This window comes from Pediculus humanus, genomic scaffold (genome assembly GCF_000006295.1).
Source record: "Pediculus humanus corporis 1103172108268 genomic scaffold, whole genome shotgun sequence".
Classification (NCBI taxonomy): domain Eukaryota; kingdom Metazoa; phylum Arthropoda; class Insecta; order Psocodea; family Pediculidae; genus Pediculus; species Pediculus humanus.
This window is the reverse complement of record NW_002987837.1, coordinates 113,423-137,588: the sequence shown is the minus strand read 5'-3', so window position 1 is coordinate 137,588 and position 24,166 is coordinate 113,423. Positions and strand designations below refer to the sequence as shown.

General features: G+C 27.7%; 7 protein-coding genes across 7 annotated transcripts; 2 read left to right on the top strand and 5 right to left on the bottom strand.

Annotated features, from left to right (window-relative positions):
- Nucleotides 1-42: 42 nt before the first annotated feature.
- On the bottom strand, nt 43-1,823 carry Phum_PHUM500570 (mitogen-activated protein kinase ERK-A, putative; the record flags this gene model as incomplete). The annotated part of the gene is given in 4 exon segments (XM_002430774.1): nt 43-107; nt 120-634; nt 715-1,091; nt 1,632-1,823. The coding sequence occupies 4 exon segments, from the start codon at nt 1,821-1,823 to the stop codon at nt 43-45; spliced, it is 1,149 nt and encodes a 382-aa protein (XP_002430819.1).
- A 248-nt stretch (nt 1,824-2,071) lies between these two features.
- Phum_PHUM500560 (protein BAT5, putative) lies at nt 2,072-6,954 on the top strand (the record flags this gene model as incomplete). Its single annotated transcript, XM_002430773.1, has 10 exons — nt 2,072-2,149; nt 2,585-2,638; nt 2,757-2,996; nt 3,090-3,147; nt 3,234-3,386; nt 3,486-3,904; nt 3,977-4,161; nt 4,266-4,399; nt 6,427-6,548; nt 6,844-6,954. 10 exons carry the CDS (start codon nt 2,072-2,074, stop codon nt 6,952-6,954), a joined length of 1,554 nt encoding a protein of 517 aa, XP_002430818.1.
- Nucleotides 6,955-7,088: 134 nt separating this feature from the next.
- Phum_PHUM500550 (sodium/hydrogen exchanger, putative) lies at nt 7,089-10,817 on the bottom strand (the record flags this gene model as incomplete). The annotated part of the gene is made up of 14 exons (XM_002430772.1): nt 7,089-7,543; nt 7,619-7,808; nt 7,874-8,269; nt 8,360-8,425; nt 8,513-8,805; nt 8,901-9,022; nt 9,120-9,297; nt 9,369-9,551; nt 9,649-9,862; nt 9,982-10,063; nt 10,146-10,256; nt 10,465-10,506; nt 10,625-10,670; nt 10,808-10,817. The coding sequence occupies 14 exons, from the start codon at nt 10,815-10,817 to the stop codon at nt 7,089-7,091; spliced, it is 2,388 nt and encodes a 795-aa protein (XP_002430817.1).
- Nucleotides 10,818-11,352: 535 nt separating this feature from the next.
- Phum_PHUM500540 (uncharacterized protein) lies at nt 11,353-12,464 on the bottom strand (the record flags this gene model as incomplete). The annotated part of the gene is made up of 2 exons (XM_002430771.1): nt 11,353-11,366; nt 12,029-12,464. The coding sequence occupies 2 exons, from the start codon at nt 12,462-12,464 to the stop codon at nt 11,353-11,355; spliced, it is 450 nt and encodes a 149-aa protein (XP_002430816.1).
- Nucleotides 12,465-14,519: 2,055 nt separating this feature from the next.
- Nucleotides 14,520-17,144, bottom strand: Phum_PHUM500530 (Nucleolar protein NOP5, putative; the record flags this gene model as incomplete). Its single annotated transcript, XM_002430770.1, has 7 exons — nt 14,520-14,761; nt 14,873-15,078; nt 15,335-15,822; nt 15,893-16,238; nt 16,334-16,648; nt 16,838-16,914; nt 17,100-17,144. The coding sequence occupies 7 exons, from the start codon at nt 17,142-17,144 to the stop codon at nt 14,520-14,522; spliced, it is 1,719 nt and encodes a 572-aa protein (XP_002430815.1).
- A 253-nt stretch (nt 17,145-17,397) lies between these two features.
- Phum_PHUM500520 (ubiquitin-conjugating enzyme E2 G2, putative) lies at nt 17,398-18,275 on the top strand (the record flags this gene model as incomplete). Its single annotated transcript, XM_002430769.1, has 5 exons — nt 17,398-17,440; nt 17,536-17,617; nt 17,701-17,819; nt 17,895-18,035; nt 18,151-18,275. 5 exons carry the CDS (start codon nt 17,398-17,400, stop codon nt 18,273-18,275), a joined length of 510 nt encoding a protein of 169 aa, XP_002430814.1.
- A 1,136-nt stretch (nt 18,276-19,411) lies between these two features.
- On the bottom strand, nt 19,412-21,643 carry Phum_PHUM500510 (uncharacterized protein; the record flags this gene model as incomplete). Its single annotated transcript, XM_002430768.1, has 4 exons — nt 19,412-19,604; nt 19,706-19,904; nt 19,986-20,154; nt 20,243-21,643. The coding sequence occupies 4 exons, from the start codon at nt 21,641-21,643 to the stop codon at nt 19,412-19,414; spliced, it is 1,962 nt and encodes a 653-aa protein (XP_002430813.1).
- Between the last annotated feature and the right edge of the window lie 2,523 nt (nt 21,644-24,166).

The following is a 24,166-nucleotide window of genomic DNA, read 5'->3' as shown; positions in this document are numbered from 1 at the left end:
TTTTTTTTTAAATTAACAATGATTTTTAAATTCACTTAATCTTTAAAACACTCTATCTTGGTATCCGCTATCCATTGACGTTGACGGTTTTGCAGCTGAACCCGCTGCTCCCGCACCACCCTGATGATGATGATGAGGCCTCATGTGTCCCGGCCGACGAGGAGGTGCCAAATATTCAAACATGCTTTGAGTGTGTTGAGCCAACATTTTCGATAAATCGCTCGGCATGGGATCGGACCAAAAAAAATCATGGTTGAGCGCCGAGTCCGAATCGAGTCTTTTCGATGGATCCAACACCAATAATTTATCTAACAAGTCACAAGCGTACATTTCTTTAACGTAAGGCTTTAACCTATCTTTAACTTTTCTCTTTTGTCCCTTTGGCAAATCCATTTTGTTATAAAGTTCTAAATTTTCAACGCCGGGCCACACTTCCGGTGTGATCGATCCGCACAACTGTGATATTAACGTTAATTGTTGTTGTTCTGTTGATCCCTGCATTATCGGACTCCTCGTCCACATTTCCGCCATTATGCAACCTGCACCCCACAGATCAACGGGTGGTCCGTAACACCTATCCCCCAGTAAAAGTTCCGGCGGACGATACCAAAGCGTGACTACTCGATTTGTATATCTGCAATGTATGTAACATTCATAACGTGATTTTACGCCATTGAGAAAAAAGGGGAGGGAGGGGGGGGGGCATTCGACTACCTTTGGGCAAGACCACTTTTATTCGCACTAAATGCTCTGGCCAATCCAAAATCGGCTAATTTTAAAATTCCTAATTTAGTTATAAGTACATTTGCAGCTTTCATATCCCTATGTAAAATTCTATTACTATGAATAAAATAAAGACCATTTAATAGTTGTTGCATGACTTTTTTGATTTCTCCAAGGCTAAATTTAACATTGACATTTGAAAGTAATCCAGCTAAATCATGTTCGCAAAATTCGAAAACTAAATAAAATGTCGAACGATATCTGTTGGTCAATGTCGCTTTCGTTCGACATATTTCTATTAGATTGACTACGTTTTCATGTTTTAATAATTGTAATATTTTGATTTCTCTTAATGCCGTTATAGGAAACTGAAATAGAGAAAAACAATATTTAGCATGTTTTGTTGTTAATTTTATATAAAAATTATTATTAAAATCGAGTATTCATTTAACGGAGAAAAAAAAAGCATGCAAATTGTTTAACGATAATGATTTTACGTTGGTTTTTTCCCATATTACTTAAATAAATAAAAAATGATTTGTATTTATCGAATGAAAGGCTTAACATTTTTTTTAAATATAACAAAGAGAAATTATTTCAAAGGATTTGACCTAAAGTCAAAATTATTATTATTATTATTATTGAGTCAAAGCAGAGAGCTTTCACTACTTACTTTTTAATTATCTTCGATATGAAATTCTTTCGCCTCATCCAAAGTAATATAATTTTTTTTTTAAATTTTATTATTATTATTATTATTATTATTACTATTATTTTTTTTTTTTCATTAAAAATATGGGAGATTACTTATGCAAACCATTCCCTTCATTTATGGAAAACAAAGAGAATGGTTTAGGAATATTGATACCCATAGATATGAAAGAAGGTTTCAATACAATGGAACTTACTCCCTCCTTTTCATTATCCATTAATACTTTCTTCATAGCAACGAATTTCTTAGTGTTTTTCTTTTCACGAGCTTTAAAAACTTCCCCAAACGTTCCCTGACCAATTTTTGCCACTTTTTCATACTTGCTGGCTTCGTCACAAAATTGAAATTCATAATCCTCTATGTATTTTTCTTTTTCTTTTATGTTCATTTTTTAAAAAAAAATATTCTTTGCAATTAATTTTGATTTGAGCAAAGAATTTTTTTTTTTGGCTACCTTATTAAATAAAAATACATAAGTTTATTAATAACCTACTTCGAATTCACTTATACATCGACATTTTGTTTAAGTTGGATGCAACCACGACGGTATCGTGGTAGAAGATAATCAAAGGTAAACAACAATTTTGGGCCTTTATTTCTAATTTGCTCTTTAACGTATTCGGCCAAATTTTTGAAATGGCCGCTATAAGACAAATTTGGGAATTCATGTTTAGTCCATCTTTATACAGTATTTATCGCGATGGATCCATCCAGGTAAAAAAATTTTTAAATTTTTATCAATTTAAAAACAACCCGTTTCACATGTTATCCTTCAAAATGTTATAAATTAAATAAATTTGTCACGTCCTATATGACATGACAATCAAATTAAGCAAAAATGAATTGAAGTTTTAAATGATTGCGTAAAAATTTTTTCGAAAATAATTAATTAAACTTCAATACGTTCCTTTTATTTCGTTTAAAACTTACTTAATTGCAAATTTAATAAAAATTAACTTTATAAGGAGAGAAAAAACGTATAAAATTTCATCGATACAATTACGTATAACTTTTTTAACCTCCAATATAATAATAATAATAATTTATTAATTGATATATGCCGACGTGATATTTTTTTATAATTTATTTTATTTAAATAAGATAATATTATTAATTGATTTTTTTTTTTTTTTTTTAAAACGTTTTTAGACCATGTACGAAATGAATGGTTTTGAAAAATTCGGTGGTCAAATAATACATTCCGTAAGTATTGATTTATTAAATAATTTTCGAAATCATTTTCTTAAACCTAATTGTGTTAACATAATGTATCATTCATAACAAAAAACAAAAACAATTTATTAATAACAAATTATTTCAGTTCATTATTCTATGGAATATAGGACTTTACACATCTCCCTTGATAGCTACAATTTGCTACAAAAAGGGTTATATAGTATTCGAAAGTTTAGCTTTAGTTACCAAAATCCTAATCGGTATCGGAGTCATTTTATCATCATCATATTGCATAAAAGGATTGGGACGATTAAATAATCCAACCTATGTTAAATTTTATCAAGTATTAACGCAAGCTAAAAAATCATTAAACAAAGATACAAAGGTTAGTTATCTATTAAAATAGCTTTCATTTAAATATAAAAAAAAAAAAATTCATTTTAAAATCTTTTTATTTCCATTTTTTTTTTTTTTTTAGAAAGCTCTTATGAAATATGATTTTGAATTTAGCGAATGGCCTGTCGAATTCAGATGGAGTGATGTTATGTATGTATAAATAAATTTTTATTCTGCTTTTTTTTTTCATATTTTAAGTAAAAATTAATTTATAGGGATGACGGAGGTAGATTTTATGCAGAAAGTCCAACTTCTAGAAGTTCTGCTTATGACACCATAACTTCAATACCTTGTCAGGTTCTTAGCTTTTTAGCAGCCAAAACATTCGGAATTAAAATGGTTTATCCAGGCTCTATTCGCACATTGCAATATTTTATGTGTAAGAATAACGAATAAAATAATTCTTTCTATACATTTTTCCCAAAAGTTAACAACCTGATACAAGAGGTTAATTAAAGAGGTTAATGTTTATTTATAGTTTCCGTTATACTACGCGGAAGAGGAAAATTAATTGTCGATTACAATGCGGAAAGATTTAAATTAAGAACACGCGATGACAACGATATTGATACAATAGTTATTGATAGGAGAGGAAAAACGCCCAATGGTAACACTTTGGTCATTTGTTGCGAGGGAAATGCCGGATTTTACGAACTCGGTATAGCGATGACACCCATCGAAGGAAATTATTCCGTTTTGGGATGGAATCATCCCGGTTTCGGCGGGAGCACGGGAATTCCATTTCCATCCCAAGAACAAAATGCAATCGATTGCGTGATGCAATTTTCAATAAATCATTTGAAATTTTCACCGGATAATATTGTATTATTCGGTTGGAGTATCGGCGGATACTCGGCATCTTGGGCGGCCATGAATTATCCCGATGTTAAAGGAGTGGTAAGAATAAGTTGAAACCTAATAATAATAATATTATCGTGGAAATATTATATAATGTTTCGCTTTCGATAGATTTTAGATGCAACATTCGATGATATTTTACCGTTGGCAATACCGAGAATGCCACAATCGTGGGAACCATTAGTCAAACGTACCATTCGAGGTTATATTAATTTAAATCCATGCGAACAATTAACTAAATACAATGGCCCTGTGACTTTTATCAGGAGAACAGAAGATGAAATTATTTGTACGGAGTAAGTTAAATCCATAGAATAATTTATTGAAAAAGAATTTTTCTCGGTTCAAGTCGTTGTAATAATAATCAATTTTTTTTTTTTCCCCCCGCCCCCTTCCGCAGGCAGGGAAATTTGTCGACGAATAGAGGAAATCATTTGGTATCGAAATTTTTAAAATATAGATATCCGAAAATATTCGATGATAAACGACAGAAAATATTAAACGAATGGTTAGCGTCGGAAAATATTCAACAGGGTGAGTTGTCATAATAATAATAATAATAATAATAATAATAAAACTTTTTAACGGTGTCAACCGTTGGGTTAACCTATGACCTTACAAAGGTCAACTAAATTAGAAGAGTTTCAAAAAAACGGGATTTATTCTGGAGAAAAGAGAGAGAGAGAGAGAGAGAAAACAAAAATCTTACCTTATTTTCTTTCCAGTAGGATGGAGTTTCTTCGATAATACCTCTTATCTCTTATAGTGAGTTTCGATTAGGTTTTTTTCTTCCGCGTTAATCCAGGTTCAAAATCGTACCGTACACGATGTCAGGTATGCAAATCCTCCATTTGTGAGAATACTTGAAACCGTTTGAACATTTCATGTGAGTGAGTAGAAAACAAGGTTTCGATGTTGGTCCGCCATCGATTTTCATTACAAGAGGAGGAGTGACGTAACTCTTCGCCGTCGCCATATTTAGTTTTTCCAAATTTAAATAATCTTCGAGACAATTTTCCGAAATTTGATTTCTAGGATCGATTTCGCATTTGTAATAATTTTGTGTGTTGAATTTATCCGGCCACAAACCGAGATGATTTCCATCGCATTCCATAAAATCCACATCGTGGTCCGTGTGAGATTCATCTTGATTTTCTGACGTTGAATTTTTCAATCCTGTTATCTTATCGTATCCTGTCGCGAAAGGGGGATGGAAAAGTTAAATTTCGTGGAGTTAAAAAAGGAAAAAGAAGAAATTTTCTACTTACGTCTTTTATTTTCGTTCACGTTCACTCCGGAAAATTTTCCAAATTTTTTTTTTAAAAAATTTGTAAATAAATTTGCGAGTAGAGAAAACAGAGGAACGAATTTCACTGGAGAAATTGTCGTCGTCGTCGTCGCCGTCGCCGTCGTTTGAATGGGTTTCACCGTCGACGACATTATTCTCTTACTGGAATGATTTTCAACGAAATATTTGCCTTCCAGAAAAGGTTTCGACGTCGTCCATTTGAATAGAATGAAAAACGTGAAGATGATTTTCGTTAGAATTTTTAAATTCATCGCCATTTTTGTTTTTTTCCTTTTGACGATCGTTCGAAAAGACTTTGTATTAAATAAAATAAAATTCTTGTTCGGATTATTGTTGAGTTAATTTCATCGTTGGTGGTTTGCAAAAAAAAAAATTTTGAATTTTGCTACGTCATTTTTTCCTTTTTTTCTTTTTTTTCACGTGTCAAGTTTTTCTCTCCCCCTCACTTCCCCTCTTCTCTCTCTTTTTCTCTCTCTCGGTTCAGTCAGTTGTGTGTCAATGATGGCGTTTTTTTGAATTTATTCCTGAAAAGAAAACAAAAAAAATTTTTTTGTTTTTTTTTTTTTTTTTGTCAAAACGTTTTTGTTTTCGTTCGTCCTTCTTTTTTCTTTGATATAAATCATGTCGGGAAAATTTTTTAATTACACACACACGCGCGACTTAATTAATAACTTATGGAAATTTATTCAAGTTTTTTTTTGTTTTTCAAAGCTTAAAGACACTCATTAAAATATTAATTAATGTCTTCTCTCTCTCTCTCTTTCTTTCTTTTTCTCTCTCTCTCTTTCTTTCTTTCTTTTTCTCTCTCTCTCTCTCTCTCTCTCTCTCTTTCTTTCTCTCTTTCTCTCTCTTTTGAGGAAAACAAAAAACTACGATTAAGTATAATTAATACAACTTAAACGTTTAAATCCCTTTTTTAAAAAAAAATTAGGTAAACATAAAAATTTCACAAAATTATCATTATCATTATTATTATCATTATTATTATCATCGTTATTATAATTATTATTATTATCATGTTTTAAGAGTGACGTGACAGACGAAGGAAAATAAGTAAGAATGAAAGAATAAATGAGAAAAAAAAAAAGAAAAAAAGCTTGTTGATGTTTTTTTAATAATAATAATAATAATAATAATAATAATAATGATGATGATGATGATAATGATGATGATGATGATGATGGTGATGATGATGATGATGATGATAATTTTTTTGATTTGATTTCAGCATTGATTTGGGATCGTTATCAAGTCGATAAAGAAAATTGTTCCATATTATTATATTCGTACATAACGGAAAATTCATCGTCTTATCCGATACAATTGGGTGAAGAATTTTCGGATGAGCAAAAAAATCACATGACTCTGTATCTGGTGAGTTCAAATAATAATAATAATAATAATAATAATAATAATAATAATAATAATAATAACGCTAAAGGCATTCGTCTCATTTAATTAAATCATTTTTTCTTTTCTTTGTTATCACTCAACCGTGAAAATTTAAAATTGTCAAAAGAAAAAAAAAAAAAGTCACAACCTAGTTATCATTTAGAAAAGTGACTTGTTTTTGTTTTTTTTTTTTTTGTTATTTAATGACTCGAAAAAAAAAAAAAAAAGGAAATAAATTAATTTTTTGTTTGTTGTTGTTGTTGTTGTTGTTTTACAGGTGGATATGTATCTCAAAAGTTATCGTTCAACTCATTGCACTCCGCTACCGGTTAGCTTGTTTAGAATACCTCAAACGCCCTCGTCCGACACGGGTTTTGTTAAACTTTAATTATTATTATTATTAATATTTTTAACTTGATTATTATTATTATTATTATTATAGGTACGATTACATAGCAGTGGCTATGAATTTTTTATCATTATTATCATCATTATTATTTATGTATCCTTTAAATGTTATTATCAAACTTTTGATTCGTGAACTTCATCAGGTGGTTTTTCGTTCGAATTATTAGTTGATGATAAATCTTGAGAGGTCGAATCGGATGATGGTGATTTTGTCAAATCTTGTTCTACTTTAACCTCCTGAAGAACGGGAGATTGAGGTGTTGCGGGATCAGGAGTCTCGTCGTTGTTATGAGAAATATCTTCGTTGCTATCGTTTTCCTTATAAGATTCCAACAATCTTGAAACTTTTCGCGGTCTGTTTATATTTCTGTTTGATTTGAAAAAACTTGATTTTCTATGGGGAATGAGAGGAGACGACGTCGAAAAACTATTTCTTCCTTCGTTTTTTGGCGTCAGAGGGATATCGGAAAATATATCCGCGTTTGAATTGTTTCTAGCAACTCTTTGTCGTGCTCTTTCTAATATCACGTCGATACCTTCCAATGTTTCCGGATCGATATCATCCGAACCTATAAAAATTTAATTATTTTGATTCGTTGATTTTTATAAAAAAAATAAAAATTGAAATTTGACAAAAAAAATACCTGAAAGAAGTTTTCTACGTGGAACTTTATATTCTTCCGGTTGGGAACCATCATCCGAATTGGCAGCGATGGAATGACGATGTGATAATGCAGCCTGATATGTTATCCTATGTGCTGTTTGACGTCTGCGTCGTAACATTTCACGTTCGTCAACGTCGTTTATCAAATTGGGATCATATTTTTCGTGTAGCTGAAATATTACGTTCACACGTACGATTCATATTTAATAATAATAATAATAATAATAAATCATACCTTATTGTACGCGCTAGCTCTAAACGCTCTTCGCAATTGTTCGGTGCTGGCTTTTAATTCCGTATTGTTTCCTCCCAAGTTTATCGAATGGGGTTGACGTGTATCCGATAAAGTTCTCCTTCTCAATTGAACTCCCGGAAATATTTCTGGTAATTTCACGGGTGGTTTTATCGAATATCTCACGGATGCACTTCTAAGTAATTTTTTATGGGGTTCTACGTAATCTTCGTGTAGTATATCCGCTTTTTGATCTTCGATGAGGGCGACAGGTCCGTACAAATGTGCTATGTGTTGCGTCAATGCAAGTTTTTCGTAAAGTCTCGTCAAACTGTTTGATTTTGTAGTATTTAGAAAAATTTTTTTCAAATAATTTTCGTCAATGTATTGAATTTTTCTCTGTTGGGGAAAAAAAAAAAAAAAAATTCAATTATATAAAAAATGAAACGATAGTACCTCCTGATGTTTATAGTTTAATAAATAACTTACTCGAACATAATTATCTCCTCTAACTCCTGAAATTTCTTCTATACCAGCCATCATAGTTCTCATTATCTATAAATTACCAAAAATTTTATTATTATTATTTTTTTTTTCCATTTTTTTTTTTTTTTTCATTTTAAATATGGCGGATATACTTACATTATCATTTATTTCTTCATTCATTGTTTTTTCATCACTCGAAGATTTTTTTATATTTAATAATTTGACGAGCCATTTAATCGTTCCCCCTTGTATAAAAACTGTAAATAATATGACTATAAGAGTCGTGGTTAAAAAAATCGGTTGGGTTTTAACAACGTCTTTATCCAACATGGCGACTAATGAAAAAGCCACGGCTCCTCTTAAACCTCCATAAGCCATAATAAATTGCTCTTGAAATTTTATCTTTCGAACTCTGTACATATTTACAAAAGAACTTAAACAGAAAACGGCTAACGCCAAAAAAAAAAAAAAAAAAAGATATCAATTATTATTTATTTATTTTTTAATTCGAATGAAAATTTTCCCCCGGAAAATTCGTCGTCACCTATAAATCTGCAGATAAAACATAAAAACAAAGTCCATAAAACGAAACCGGTGTGCCAAACGTGTCGTTTACTCACTAAAACCATTCCCAAAAATAAAAAAATAATAGCATCGCTTGTCGAACTGAAAAAAACAAAAAAAAAAAAAATTTTTATCACCGTTAAATAGAAAAAAAAGATGAAGATATTAATAATAATAGTAATTTTTTTTTTTTTTTCACCTTATCATTTTAGTAAAATATGTCACCGTCGTTCTAGAATGATCTGATATATTTTTTAGAGCATAATGTGCTTGCACGACTCCACAACCGATTATTGAAATAATACCGGAAAAATGAAAAAGTTCTGCTGCTAAATACGAAAGATAGGAAATTCCCAAAACTGCGAGTGGCTCCACGACTAAAATAAACACAAAAAATTACTTAAATTATTTCAAAAACTTTCTATTTGTAACTACAAAGACTCTGTACCTCTAACATCTTGAGTAGTTTTTGTTATTAGGGCTGTTATCAAACCGAAAAAAATTCCTATAACTAAACCGCCAAAACTTGTTGTAAAAAAAGCAACGATAGCAAGGCCAAATTGACTACCATCGACATTTTTCATTTCTGTAAACGTGACGGCTGTTGTATATAAAACCACCGTGACCGCATCTGCAAAAAATTATTTAAAACTCCATTAAAGTATTTCTCGTAAATTTTTTTTCACGCATTTGTTTGTTTTTTTTTGTTATAAATAATAATTTACTACCATTGAGTAAAGATTCACCAAATAAAAGATAATATAAATCTTTATTAACTCCAATTTCTTGAAATATGGCCAAAACGGCAACAGGATCAACTGCTGAAACGAGTGCAGAAAATACAATCGTATCCGTCATCGTCAATTTAATTATTCCCATGAGTCCTCCGATGGAAAGAAGGTATAATATAGGTCCGATGAGAAAAGTGTTTATTAACGTACCCTGTAAAATAAAATAATCTCTCTCTCTGCCATTTTATAAAATTTTGAATATCAAATTAAATTTATGGTGATGTGGGAAAAAAAAAAAAAAAAAAAAAAAAAAAAAAAGGTTCAACTTACAACAACTGCATAAACTAAAATTGTACTTAAATTATCAGCAAATGATCTGTCATAAAGTGAATATGCTGATTCTAAAATAACCCTGTAATTGAAGGTAATAAAATATTATTCATTAAAATTTTTTTTTTTTTTTTATAATTAACATTTAATTTATTTATGCTCACGGTGGAAGTAATATCAAGAAAAATAGCCTTGGAGTAAAAGTTGGTAATGCAAATTCCCCATCAGGCACGACCTTATCAGCTTCATTTTCTGGCTCAGGAACTCCACTCAAACTAAAAAAAAAAAAAAAAATTTAATTGAAACAAAAGAATTTTTTTTTTTTTTAATGTAAAAGATAATTCATGTTCTTTTTTTTTTTTTTTCAACTGACTCTTTTGTTTTTTAGATTTTTCTTTATTATTCTTTTAGATGAATTATTTAAATATTACCTCCTCAACAATTGATGTTTGATCCCTTCTTGTAATAATATTCATTACTTACAATAAAATAGTTCCTAGTATGACTCCCATGATAATCATGAGGCTGAAATTTAATAATAATGATAATAAATTAATTAATATGCATTTATCAATAATTTTGCTTATTATCTCAACTTTAAATAAAGCATTGAAAATACATAAAATAAATTTAACATTCTTACCAGGATTCAGGTAACCATGATGACAACCAATATGCATGATGAAAACCTATAAATGCAAAAGAGAAAAAAATTAATCAGAATTTAAAAAATTCATAAAATTTAATTTTAAAATTCATCATTTTTGAATGAAAAAGACAATTGAAAATTTTAGTAGATGAAGAAGAAGAAGTTAATTAAAATTACTTGTACACATATTGTAAGATTTAAAAACAATATATATATATATATTTAATTAAATGGCGTCTTGTATAAAATTTAAATTTTTTATTTCAAATGGAAATACGATATAAGTTTCATTTATATATATATATAAAATTTGACGCTCCTAAATTTTAAATAATAATAAATTCCATAATTTTTTTGGTAATAATACTTGCCATTCATTCAATCATCGAATGTGAAAAATTAATAATGAATGCACGAATGCTTTGTAATTATTATCACTATTATTATTATCACTATTATTATCACTTTTTATTTAAATTTAAATTTATTCGCATTTATTCCGGTGTAATTTTTATTTAAACACACAAAACAAAAAAAAAAAAAAAAAAAAAGTAAAAGTCGTTAATGAAACACTACGTGCATGCCATGTTTTAATTGGGAAAAAGGACGTGGCTTTAGAAAATTTTTGGCGCACGAATTTTTTAACGGCAATTTACGTTAAGCCATTCATTCAAAACATTTGCATTATTTTAAAAAAAATTATCATTTAAATCGACATTTTGTTAATTATTTTGAACTATTATGAAAATAATTGTGAACTGTTAACATTACTATAATATAAAAATAATAAAAAATGCTTAATTTTAAATATTCATCCCCACCACCCCCCCCCCCAAAAAAAAAAAGCATGTAATTAATTAATTATTTTATAAAAAATTACTTTATTATAATTTTAAGAATTTATTAATGTAAAAAAAATGTATGCTAGTGTGAAAAATACTTTAGCATGTGTATTAAATTCATTTATATGCATTATGTAATAACAATTTAGAATGTGATGTAAATATTCAATAAAAATTACAATTAACATAAATGTTATTGAAAATTTATGTAATTTTTTTTTAACTTAAATATATCAACTCCTTTTCCTTCAAATTCAGATTAGACACAACAAAACAAATTATTAATTATTTTTTTAAAAAAAAAATTCCTCATTGTTGCAAATGGAGAGCACACCCCCTTATCAATACATTTAAATTTTTGTGTTTCAAAAAACATGTTAACAAGTTTTCAAATGCATTAATTAAAAATGAAATATTTATTTAAATAAAATTGTTATATAATATAATAAAGTAAAAAAAAAAAAAAAAAAAAAAAAAAGAAACTTGCTTTGAAAAAATTGCCCCAAGTGTTTTTCTCTCCATTTGAGAATAACATTTAAAAAAAAAGAAAACTCACCAACTTTGGCCAATCCGGTAACAACAACAAATGCGGTAAATGTAAAAAAAATCCCAATTTCATCCCATCTCCAATTGGCAACATGAATTCCATGACTTTCTTTATGTTTCCCCGTTTCGGGAATTCTTCCCAAAGGATATTGTTTTCGTCTAAGATAATCATCATAATATGGAAATGCATATTCGGGTCTTAAACTTCTTTTAAATCGTTCGGAATGTTTAATTAATTGATCATTCGATATTTTTTCCGTTGGAAATAAACGTTTCAGTATAAGGCTCTTATCGTTAACGGTTAAACTATCATCTGTCGATATAATATCATTTAATTTATTTGCCGAAATAATTACCGTTGTCATAATAATAATAATAATAATCATAATTATTTTAAAAATTACAAATAAAACAATCGAAGTGTTCACCATCGCGTCTGATCTCATACTGAATATAATTGTAAAAACGTTAATTAAATAGTAAATGATTTTTAAAACTTGCATTATCACGGGAGATAGGGATTTAGGTATACACACACACACGCCATATATATTTAACATTAAATAATGGCGTTAATTTTTTTTTTAAAATTAAATTTAATTTATTTAAAAATAAATAAATCACGAACGAAAAAATAATTTTTGGTTTTTAAATTTAAATTCCTAATAAACGATTTATTATTATTATTATTATCTTATTAAAATTTTTTTTAAAAGTTTCATCGATTAAAAAGATGCTGTTACGAATAGAGTAGTAATCGTTTTTTAACTTGTAACGAAATTGGAACGTTTTTAAAATTTCACGAAATTATAAACGTTCTACTTTTTTTTTCCTTTTACGTTAACGGGGCAAATACGTTTTTTTTTAATTTAAAATAATAATAATAATAATAATCGTGCATTGTAAAAAAAAAAACATTCGTTATTATTATTATTATTGTAGAAAAACTTACGATTTGTTGAAAATAATTTTGTTTTAGGCATTTAAATAATAAAATTACGCAAGTGTCGTTACGTACAGGTTGTGTGAGGAGGCTTCACATAAAAAAAAAAATAAATAATGTTTAGCTTAATAAGGAGCAGAAGACGATAAATTTTTTTTATGTGTGTTACACAAAACGTATTTCATTTAAACTAAAAAAAACGATTCTTGATTTAATTCTATCCATTTTCAAAAAAAAAATTTAACTTAAATAATCGATTTGGGTTCGTGCCAGACGAATTTTTTTAATAATGGCGTCTATGCGACTTTGTATTCATTCAAACCACAATCGTTTTTTTTTTTTGCAAAAAACCTTAAATAATAATGATAATAATAAAAATTATTTATTTATTATTATTATTAACAGGTTTTTTTTGAACCGTTTAGGTTTTGACCTTGACCGGTTAATGTCGGAAGATGAATGAAACGCATCATGTGGAACATTTAAAAAACTTCGCCCAAATTTTTATTTTCGTGACGAATTATATTTAATTATTACGACCGAGTTTAAAAAAAAAAAAAAATTACGTACGTTTTACTAAAATCGATCGATATTTTCCAACTATCGATAAGTATGTAATTGGTTATTTATCGATTTTATATACATTTCATAAACAGGAAATGACAACAAAACGTTTATTATTATTAACGACGTAACCTTAAAAAAAATTGATTTACCTCATTTGTATTAGTTGATGAGTAATGTGAAATTCAAGACGAATCCTTTGTTTTTTACGACTTTTGAGTTTTTTTTTTTTTATCTGTAATAATAATAATAACGTCATTAAATACATTGTAATTTTTTTTTTTTTTTTCACCGTCTTCTGCTTCATCTTAATCGTCATTATTTCAATAATAATCGAAAGAACGCACACGCAGAAAAAACAAAAAAATTTACCAAATCCTCCATATTTTTTTTTTGTCTTAAAGAAAATTATTATTTGTAGTCTTCTTTTTGTTTTCTTTCCCAAAATTTTCCACATTTTCAATTTTTACCAATTAAATTTAAATGTTAACTACGAAGGAAAAAAATTAAATTAATAATAATAATAACAATTTAAATACAAAAAAAAATAATACAAATATAAAAAAAAAAAAAAACGGTTTGGAAGAAAAAAAATTGTTATTGTTATTATTATTATTATTATTATTTTCTCCTGAATTTTCTTAATTTTTATCGTTTGACCGTCGTTACGAGATGACAAAAATTAAAACGTGTCAAAGGTCAAATGATGAAAATATGAATTAATTAAGCTGCAATTCATCGGTCGCCAGGTCGGCCATGAAATCAACCTTTTTTTTTTTGTACAATAATTCTGAAAAGGTTTTTTTTTACTTTTTAAATTCGTTTTTATCCAAAAAAAAAAAAAAAAAGGGATAATTAAATAAAATAAAATAATAAATTTTAATTATTACAATTGTTATTGTTTTCTTTTTTTTAAAAAAACAATATTTTAAAATTTTTAGTTTACCAACTATTATTAAAATGCGGGGGTGAATGAATGAATGCTCACGAAGAATTATTCGTCATCGACCTTTTCTTTCTTTTTCTTTTTTTTCTTTTTTTTTTCCGTGGCTTCGACTTCTCCTTGCTCCCCGTCTTCTGCTTCTTCTTGCTCTTGCTCTTCTTCTTGTGCTTCTTCTACTTTCGATTTTTTCTTCTTCTTTTTCTTAGATTCGCTTTCTACGGTCCGAGTTTCTTCCTCGACCGTTTCCGACGTTTCTCCTTTCATTTTTTTCTTCTTTTTCTTGGTTGGCGTTTCTGTAAATAATAATAATAATAATAATAATAATAAATTTTATTAAATAAAAAATTATTCGTTTTCTTTTATCTGATTCTTTAAAAAAAAAAAAAAAATTATAATTGATTTACCCAAAGACAATTCTCCAAAATCTGTTGTTGGAGTTTCAACATTGTTATCTTGCGCTTTTGATTTTTTCCCGGGACTTTTGTCTTGTTCTTTCTTAGATTTTTTCACTTCCGGTTCTTCGACTGGCTTAACTTCTTCCGCCGAAGACAGTTTTCTTTTTTTAGCAGATATTGTGGAATCCATGGCAGTTGGATATTGTTTCACTTCACTAAAATAAAAATTTTCAATTTTATAAAAATGATCTTTGCGAATTAGGGTAGTAAAGTGTTGTTTTCAAAAGACTGATACAATTGAAAAAAATATTTTTAACGTCAGTAAATCTTTTGAAATATTAATTTACCACTCTTCTGAACATACTCGAGGAATGATTCCTTAAATACTACCTGAGAGCGGCAAGTAAAAAATAATAACTTTTAATCACCATTTTAACAAAAAAAAAAAAAAAAAAAAACCATGTGCTTTACCTTTTATGATGATATTTTTCAAATTTTGCTTGAACTTTTCCAGTTCCGCTTATTTTTCTTATACTTCCTTCTTCTAGTAATCTGAGCCTTTCTTCTAATTTAGCTTTGTGTTGAGCACCTAAATCTAACGTTGTGTCATCTCCCAATGCATCCACACGCGTGGCTAAAGCAGCTTTCGCTGCCAACATCCTAGACATTTTACCCTTATTTTTAACACTCGATTGACCGACGAGAGCTGAATGATAAATTAAACCATATTTTGGAGTATCTCTTTTAGTTTTCAAAGCTCTAAACAATGCCTTTTCAGCTCCTAATATTTGAACAGTTGAAGCTGGATGTTTTGCCAAATTCATGAGAGAACCAGCGTGTGATATTAATCGCGCTCCTACCAATTCTCCAACAAGTACGGAAAGATTTGGGGCTATGGCAATCATTCTTGAACGGAGGTAATCGTGCAAATGCGTCCGGTATTGACTTAAAACCAAAATCTGTGTGAGAGAAAATTTTAATTAGTTTACATCAGCTAAAATTATAACTGAATATTTAAGTATTCCTTACTTGTTCACACCATGCTAAAATCGTTTCTACATCTTCATCAGATATTTCGGTACCCATAGAAATTTCAGCGGCTTCTTTAACTTTTTCTTCAACTTCTTCTGGCAATATGTCGGATAAATCGGAAGTTCTTGCTTTATCTCTAGTTCCTATTATTTGAATTGTTTTTACAAAAGAAATATTATCAGTAACTATTTTATCCAACTCTGGAAAATGCCAACCATACCACTCTCTGCATCTCATTATATAATTATTTAGCTCTTTGTCCAAGTCATCCAATAAACTTACAGATTGAACAATCATTGTGTCTACTTTATCTGGGTTGAATTTTAATTTGTAACGAGACAAGCTGAAAAAATATTAATTAAAAATATTTTTCATAATGGATTAAAAAGTTGAAATTGTAAAAAAAAAAAAAAAAAAAAAAGTATCGTAGATGAATACCTGTGAGCTAATCCGAGAGCCATGGCAGTCATTTCTTTTTTAGGCAAGCCAGAAATTAAACTATCAGCTTGAGACCTAATGCATCTCAATAGTTCTTGCACATTTGAATTTGAAACACATTGTAAACTTAATTTGTCTTTAATTGCATTACCAAGCTTAGCATCTGCCACTAACAGTTGCTCTTGAACATCCTTTAAAACATATTTTTTTAGCGTTTTCTTTAACGATTTACATAGTTTACCTTCAACTGCTGCTGTTGTAGCAGCTAAAGCTTCAGTAGTATCTGTGAATTTTTCAAAATGCTTTAATTTGATGCTGAAAAAAAAAAAAAAAAAAAAGATCAGTATTAATTACATTACATAAAAATTTAATTTGAAATTTACAAAATATGTAAACAAGTAGTAAACAATACATAAGAGCGCAAGTAATAACTTTCGAGTAAAGTTAACTTTAAAGTGTCTTGCTAATTTAAAATTTGGTCAGTGAATTTTAAATTTAACTTACATCTTGCTCGCTCTTTCGGGAGATGAAAAATCCTCGTACAAATTATCAGACTTGGCCAACTTCTTTTCATCTAGAAGCTAATAAAAAACGTCAGGTATAAATAACTACACCTATTATTAATTTCATTTCCAAATGCCGAGTTAAAATTCTGCCACTCTATAATTCTATGCAGAATTGAAAGTGACCGGCAAGTATGTATTTATAAATAAAGGTTAAAAAAAAAAGTAATTGTTAGAATTTACAAAATTTATAAAATTCTCACCTTGAAAATAGCATAACCAGCAGCAGTTTCAAACAAGACTAACATTTTTATTAATTAAAAACATAAAAGCCACGAGGTTTTAAACAACGCGTCCACCATTTTCAGGGTAATCGTAACGGAAATAGTGTGTTCAGTAAAATATCGGAGGCAGCGTTCGATATATCGTTTGTATTTGATGAATAGTGTAGTAATAGTATTTTCAATTTAATTATTTTTTAAGTTTATTCGTTAAGGATTTAACCTTGTATAAATTTAAAGTATTTAATATTTTGCATTTTAAGGATATGCTAATAAGACAATGGCAGGCTCCGCGGTTCGGAGACTAATGGCTGAATATAAACGTTTGTAAATTTTTTTTGTTTACATTATCGGATTTAATTTATTTTTTTTTTTTTTTGTTAATAATGACTACACAAAATTAAATTTTTCATTTCAGAGCTTACTCTAAATCCACCTGAAGGAATTATAGCTGGACCGGTAAATGAAGAAAATTTTTTTGAATGGGAAGCTTTAATAACGTAAATAAAAAAAAATTTTCTATTTTTCAAACAGGGAAAAAATAAAAAAAAAAAAATTGTACACAGCTTTATTTATTTTATAGAGGACCCGAAGGAACATGTTTTGAAGGAGGAGTTTTTCCTGCCAAATTAACTTTCCCCCCTGACTATCCTCTTAGTCCACCTAAAATGCAATTCACTTGTGAAATGTTTCATCCGAATAGTAAGTTTCCTCTGTCATTTATCAAAACTAACTTTCTTAATCGTAATTCATTTGGTTTTCCATTTTTGTTTTTAGTTTATGCTGATGGTAGGGTTTGTATTTCGATTCTTCATGCTCCGGGTGATGATCCTATGGGTTATGAATCCAGTGCTGAAAGGTGGAGTCCTGTTCAAAGCGTAGAAAAAATACTACTCTCAGTAGTTAGCATGCTGGCTGGTACTTAAATTTAATACAACATAACATTTACAATAAAATTTTCATCCACATTTTAAAAAAAAAACCTATATAATAAAAAAATTCATTATTACTATAATTATTAAACATTTTTCAGAGCCTAACGATGAAAGCGGAGCAAATGTCGATGCTGCAAAAATGTGGAGAGAAAACAGGGAAGAATTTAATAGAAAAGCTGAAAGATTGGTACGCAAAACCTTAGGTATTCCAATGACTCCATAACGATTCTTAACAATATTCTTCTCGAAATTTATAATTATTATTATTATTTTTTTTTTTTATTCAATTCTTTTGGATTATTTTTAATATCTGAAAATAAATTTAATTGATAAATAAATATATTACAACAACAGCAGACAACAGCAAATTCATTGTAAATCTAATAATTTTAAAAAATAATATAAATATTATTATGAGTCATTGGTACTCATGACTTGACACACTAGACTGATACTATAATGATATCATTATTATTATTATTTATTAAATAATTTTTATGTCTAGTTTGAAAATATTTTAAAAACCTGTATAAATTAGTTTTCATTAAAACAAATTATTTACGAAAACTGTTATTATTATTTTTTTTTTTAAATTTTATTGAATATATATATATATATATATATAAATTAAAATTATTTTATAAATTTTTGTTTTTCCCCCTTCCCTCCCCCACCCCACCCCCTATTATTTTTATTTAACCTTTTTACACATTATAATTTTTTAAAAAAATCGAGAAAATGATTTATTTTTAAAAAATAAATTAATAATTTATTTTACAAAATATTTACAAAATATATACAAATTTAAGTATTTATTATTATTATTATTATTATTATTATTAAAAAAAAAAGCAACTTGTATTTATGTCTGGCATGGCCTTATTTAATGTTTTTATTCTTGATATTTTTAAAAAAACAAACACAAATCGATGAAAACAATTGAATTCTATATAAACAATCAAAACAATTTCATTTCATTTCGAATGATTTCTTCTTGAAACAAATTTAAAAAAATTAAAATTGAACCTGAACCTGACATTAATGCAAGACATATACACACACATATTTACAATAATAATTTATTTTCTTTCTGAACCTAAATAATCCTTATTATAAATAATTAATCAATACAAACAAAGCAAATTGATAATAATTGAGTATGCAAAGTGACTTTCAAAAAAAAAAAAGGGGGGGTGGGAGTGAAAAAAATCAAGACTAGATTTTATCTTTTTTTTTTTTTTTTTTTTTTTTTTTTTTTTTGAATTTCCCGGGGCAAAAAACGTTATTATTAAAATATACGTATGAGAAATAAGCCTTTTTTTTTTTTTTTTTTTTTTTTTTGGATGAATGGATTTTGACTCAGGAAAAACCCTCCGTTGGATTTTCGAAAGGCCAAAATTGATTATTATTATCCTTGAATGTATCGCTGCTAAGATCGTCCGTTAAAAAATTTTCCGAATAATAATGTTGAGTCGATAGATAATCCAAAACTTTATTCGGAAGTGGTAAATATTTTATATGATCTTTTCTAACTGATTTTAATATGACAAATCTGTGGGGAGAGACAGAGAGAGAGAGAGAGAGAAACATAAAAATCAAACATTCGAAGAAAAAAAAACATGGAGGCTTTGGAAAAGTTCCATTCATACATACCTGCACATGTGTTGAAGACTTTGAACTTGTTTAAAACGTGATACGGGATGAAGTAATTGTACTCTCATTGGTCCTAATACGGGTCGACGATGAAGGAAAAACAAATATCGACCACTTCTGGAGTGTTCGACTGCACTCTCTATAAAATCGACGATCGTGTGACTTTTAAACCTTGTAGAACTTCCAAAACTAAAATTACCTGAACACAAAGATTTGAATGTAAACAAAACAAAATGTTTTGCACACGTCAAACAAACAATGTATAGGAAAACAAACATACCGTGATCATGTTCTATTCGGACGTGTCTTATGATAGAATTAAGTTTAAATGTAAGTGAAAATATATAATAATCGTCACTACTGTCTCTAACGATAAAAGATCCATCAGGTTCGTTGGATAAAATTTTTTCAGCCACTTTACCGGATATGGGACCCCAATACCATCCACACTGAAAAAAATTATCATACGAATCATTACAATTTATTTTTTTTTTTTTGTATAAATAATTATGTTACAGAAAATGATTTAAAACTTACGTCTTTTACTTTTTCAATGCTGGACGCAAAATCAACGGAAGCAAAAGATTCTTTAGATTTGAAAGGTAAAGAAGTATTATTACTCGTTTTGTTTTCTTGAGGGGATAAAGGAGTTGAATCAGTTGTAAGCGCCATTTTTTCCCCATCATCGTCTTCGACTCCCGGAAGTGGCGGCAAAGCTCTTTTGGAAAATGGAGGTTTCGTTATGGGACTTGGCGGATTTCGATCTTCGTAACCGCTCAATCTGATACCCACTTCATCGCTCCTGTAATTGATTTCTTTCCTTCCCAAACATTGATCGGGAGATGGGATTTTTTTAAAACGAAATATGTTGCACAATGTTTCTTTGATGTTGTATGAAAAATTAGGACGACAACTCGACCATTTTTTCAATTTTTCTTTCGATTCCAATTTGCTTAAAATCTTTGTCGACGTTTCTAAATTTTCTTTCATTTTTTTATTTTCTTCTTCTTCTATCACATACTTATTATTATTCCTCGTTTTCAAACTGTTAATTATATTTTCTTCGTTATTTAATGTGCTATTGTGTAACGATTTGAACGGAGTTTTAAAATGTCTGGAAAATTGTTGAAAATTTTTATTTTCTATGACGTCATTAGAATTGGCGTATAATGTTTTCAGGTACTGATGCACTTCATCAACAGTCACATGTATGGGTTCTGTTGTTGAGCAAGATGAAGCCGTAATACAACGCGGTTGTCTTATCACATTATTTGTCGTTATTTCAGCTTTTGATTTCATTTTGTTGCGACTAGAACTTGTATCATCAGACGAAGCCACAGACACAATGTATTCATCTGAACCTGAATCTATCGAATAACCACATTCGTGAATTGACTCGTTTTCTTTATCACAAGAGTTTAATTTTTTATTCTGAACTACATCAACAGGCACTGCATATATATCACTATCGAATGGCACATTATAAACATCTAAAATTTGTTTCCCTCTGAGTTTACCATGTGAAACTGACAATTTCATTTTATTAGACACATCAATATTATCACTGCTGGTAGTTGAAAGAGAGTTGAGGGAGGTAGATAAACATGTAGGTAAAGCATTTTCATTTTGACCATTGAATAACACTTCTGGAGTCCAGCATAATCTAAAACTATTCCATAGAATTCCGCTATGAACTGAAAGTGAATCCGACATGTGGCAAACTTGCGAGCAAGGTATTGACCACGTTATTTTACAGGATATCATAAAAGCTTCCGATATGAGCTTTGAAATAAAATCGACAGCAAATTTTTCAATAAATTTTTCAATTGGATTGTCTTGAAATTCGACTGGTGGATCTAATCGAATGTATTTAAGACCATCTGATTCAATCCAACCATCTAGTTTGCTACCATTTTTCGTTTTACAAATTTTATTCATATTTTCTAGATTCTCGTTTTTTTATTTTAAGGAAAAAAATCTTGTCAAAGAATTTCTCCTCGATTCAAGACAAATAACCAATTAAAAATTAATTTGTGCTTTTTTGTTGATTTTATCATTGTTATTTTTTAACATGGACATGTGTTTCTCCTGTAAAAATCTGCAGCATATCTAAAACAACAAATTGTTGACGAATATTAAATAATGATCAGTTTTTATACAAAACTTACAATTATACAAAAAACTGAATAATATAATAAAAGTCAAATTGTAAATGTAAAATAATAAGAAAAAAATAGCTTAATTGAAATCATTTCTTATAACTTTTAACAAAATTATACTTATTATGTAATAATATAAATTAACTTTATGGAAACATTATAATTTATTAATTTTGAAAATATGAAAAAATAACATTAATTTTTATGTTTTCCATTACAAAAAATGAAATTTATAAATTTATGTGTATATATATTTACATATAAATTTGGAATATTGTGTTGACTATCCAAAATCAGAGAAAATATGAATAATCAACTAGTGGATTATAAGTAAAGGTCAAAAGTATAAAAATTATTTAACGTTCAAGAAAAAAGCGAATAATATAATTAAACGTTTTTATTTTAACGTTAAGTGATTAAAATAAAAAATTTTTATATAAACAAGTTAAAACATGTTTAAATTTCTCAATTTCATCTAATATTAAAATCAATATATATACATGTTTGACAGATATTCTACGATTATAGTCATTTAAATAAATTAATTTTTATTTATATTAATCGTTTTTAAGTATATAATGATACTCACTATGATTTTTAATTAAATGAAAAATATTTCGCATAGAATTTTATAAAAATGCCGAAAATATTTAATGAAAATCTAATCAATATCCAATTTATTTGAATGCTCATAAAGCCTGTCCACCATGTTGATTACGAACACCATGTTAATCTCACAAATGGTTGGCAACGAATTCAAAATCTAATAAATAATATTTTTCACTTTTTAAAAAATTTAATAAAATAAATAAGATATTTTAATTTAAGATTTATTATATGTAAAAAAATAATAATTTTATTTAATCGTTTATTTAACGTCGATAAACGCAATAAAATATTTTTTTCTTATTCGACTCTATACTGATTTGGTTATGTGATGTCCTTCAGATTTTCATTAAATCCATTCATTTTTTATATGTCAAAATAAATTTTTGAATTTTCTTTGTTCGTCATAACAATTTATTCATGCTTAGTCAATTCTCATTAATCTCATTGAATTTTATTATTATTATTATTATAACTTTTTAATCTTTACAAACAACTAAATCATATTTATTCTGAGATTTTAAGAATGTGTAAAAAAGATAATTTAATTTTCTTTTGGTTTTTATTTCATTCATTATTTAAAAAATTTAAAATACAATTTAATTTTGATTTTATTTAACTTATTATTTATAAATGTCAGTAAATGTAATGATAAAAACATTTAATTTAATTATCCCTTGAATTTTTCCTCAAAAAATACCATAAAAAAAGATATTAAACCCACTGATTAATTTTTAATAGGAAATTTTTTTAAAAATAAATTATTATTGTTTTCCTTGTTTAAAATTTTAATTTGATAAATTTATATTTTCCCAAATAATTTACATTTCTTAAATTAAACAAAAAATAAAAAAATAAATTTTTATAAAATAATAATAATTTACCCTGCTTGAAGTAACATGTATTTTTTTTTTTTTAACAATCAATTACATAAACAATTAAATTAATAATATTTAAAAAATAAACGGTCATAGAAACCTTTTCTAGCAAAAATATTAAATCTTTAATATTCTTTTTTAATATAAAATTTCCAAAAAAAAAAATAAAAAAAAAGAACAACAACTTGATTAACTTAATACACCAGAATTAAAAAAAAAAAAAAAAAAAAATGAAAAAAACGTTACGGCTGTAAAAAATTAACCAATCAGAATCGTTTTTACATATTCGACTGCTGACACGACTATTTTGAAAAAAGTGGAACGTCAAACATTCTTATTTAAGATACGGTTATGTTAACTGAAAAGAAAGAAAAAAAAATTTTTGTTTTCAAATAATTAATAATTAAAGAGTAGTTTTAGTGCATTTTTTTTGTTAAATTCTTAATCGTTATGTATTAAGTAACGTGAAAATTGTAAATTTAAAGTGTAATAATGAACGTGAAAAGGTTTTTTTTTGTAAAATACAAAATCATTCCTATATACGATGATACGTTAAGGTATGTAAAAATTTAATTTTCTTTTTACTCATTGGTAAAAATAAGAAATTTCTTCTTAATTATTTTATTAAATTAAACGTATTCAGTTATAATAAATAACATAAACGTTCGATTTTTATAAAAATTTTCAAAAATAAAGGGTTTCCATATAAAATAAAATTAATTATTTCTCAAGTTGTTTATAATGAAAATAAAAAACCGTTAACACGGACGCCCCCCCCCACAAAGTTTCGTTGCTTTAAGCGGCGCCCCCATCCTCCA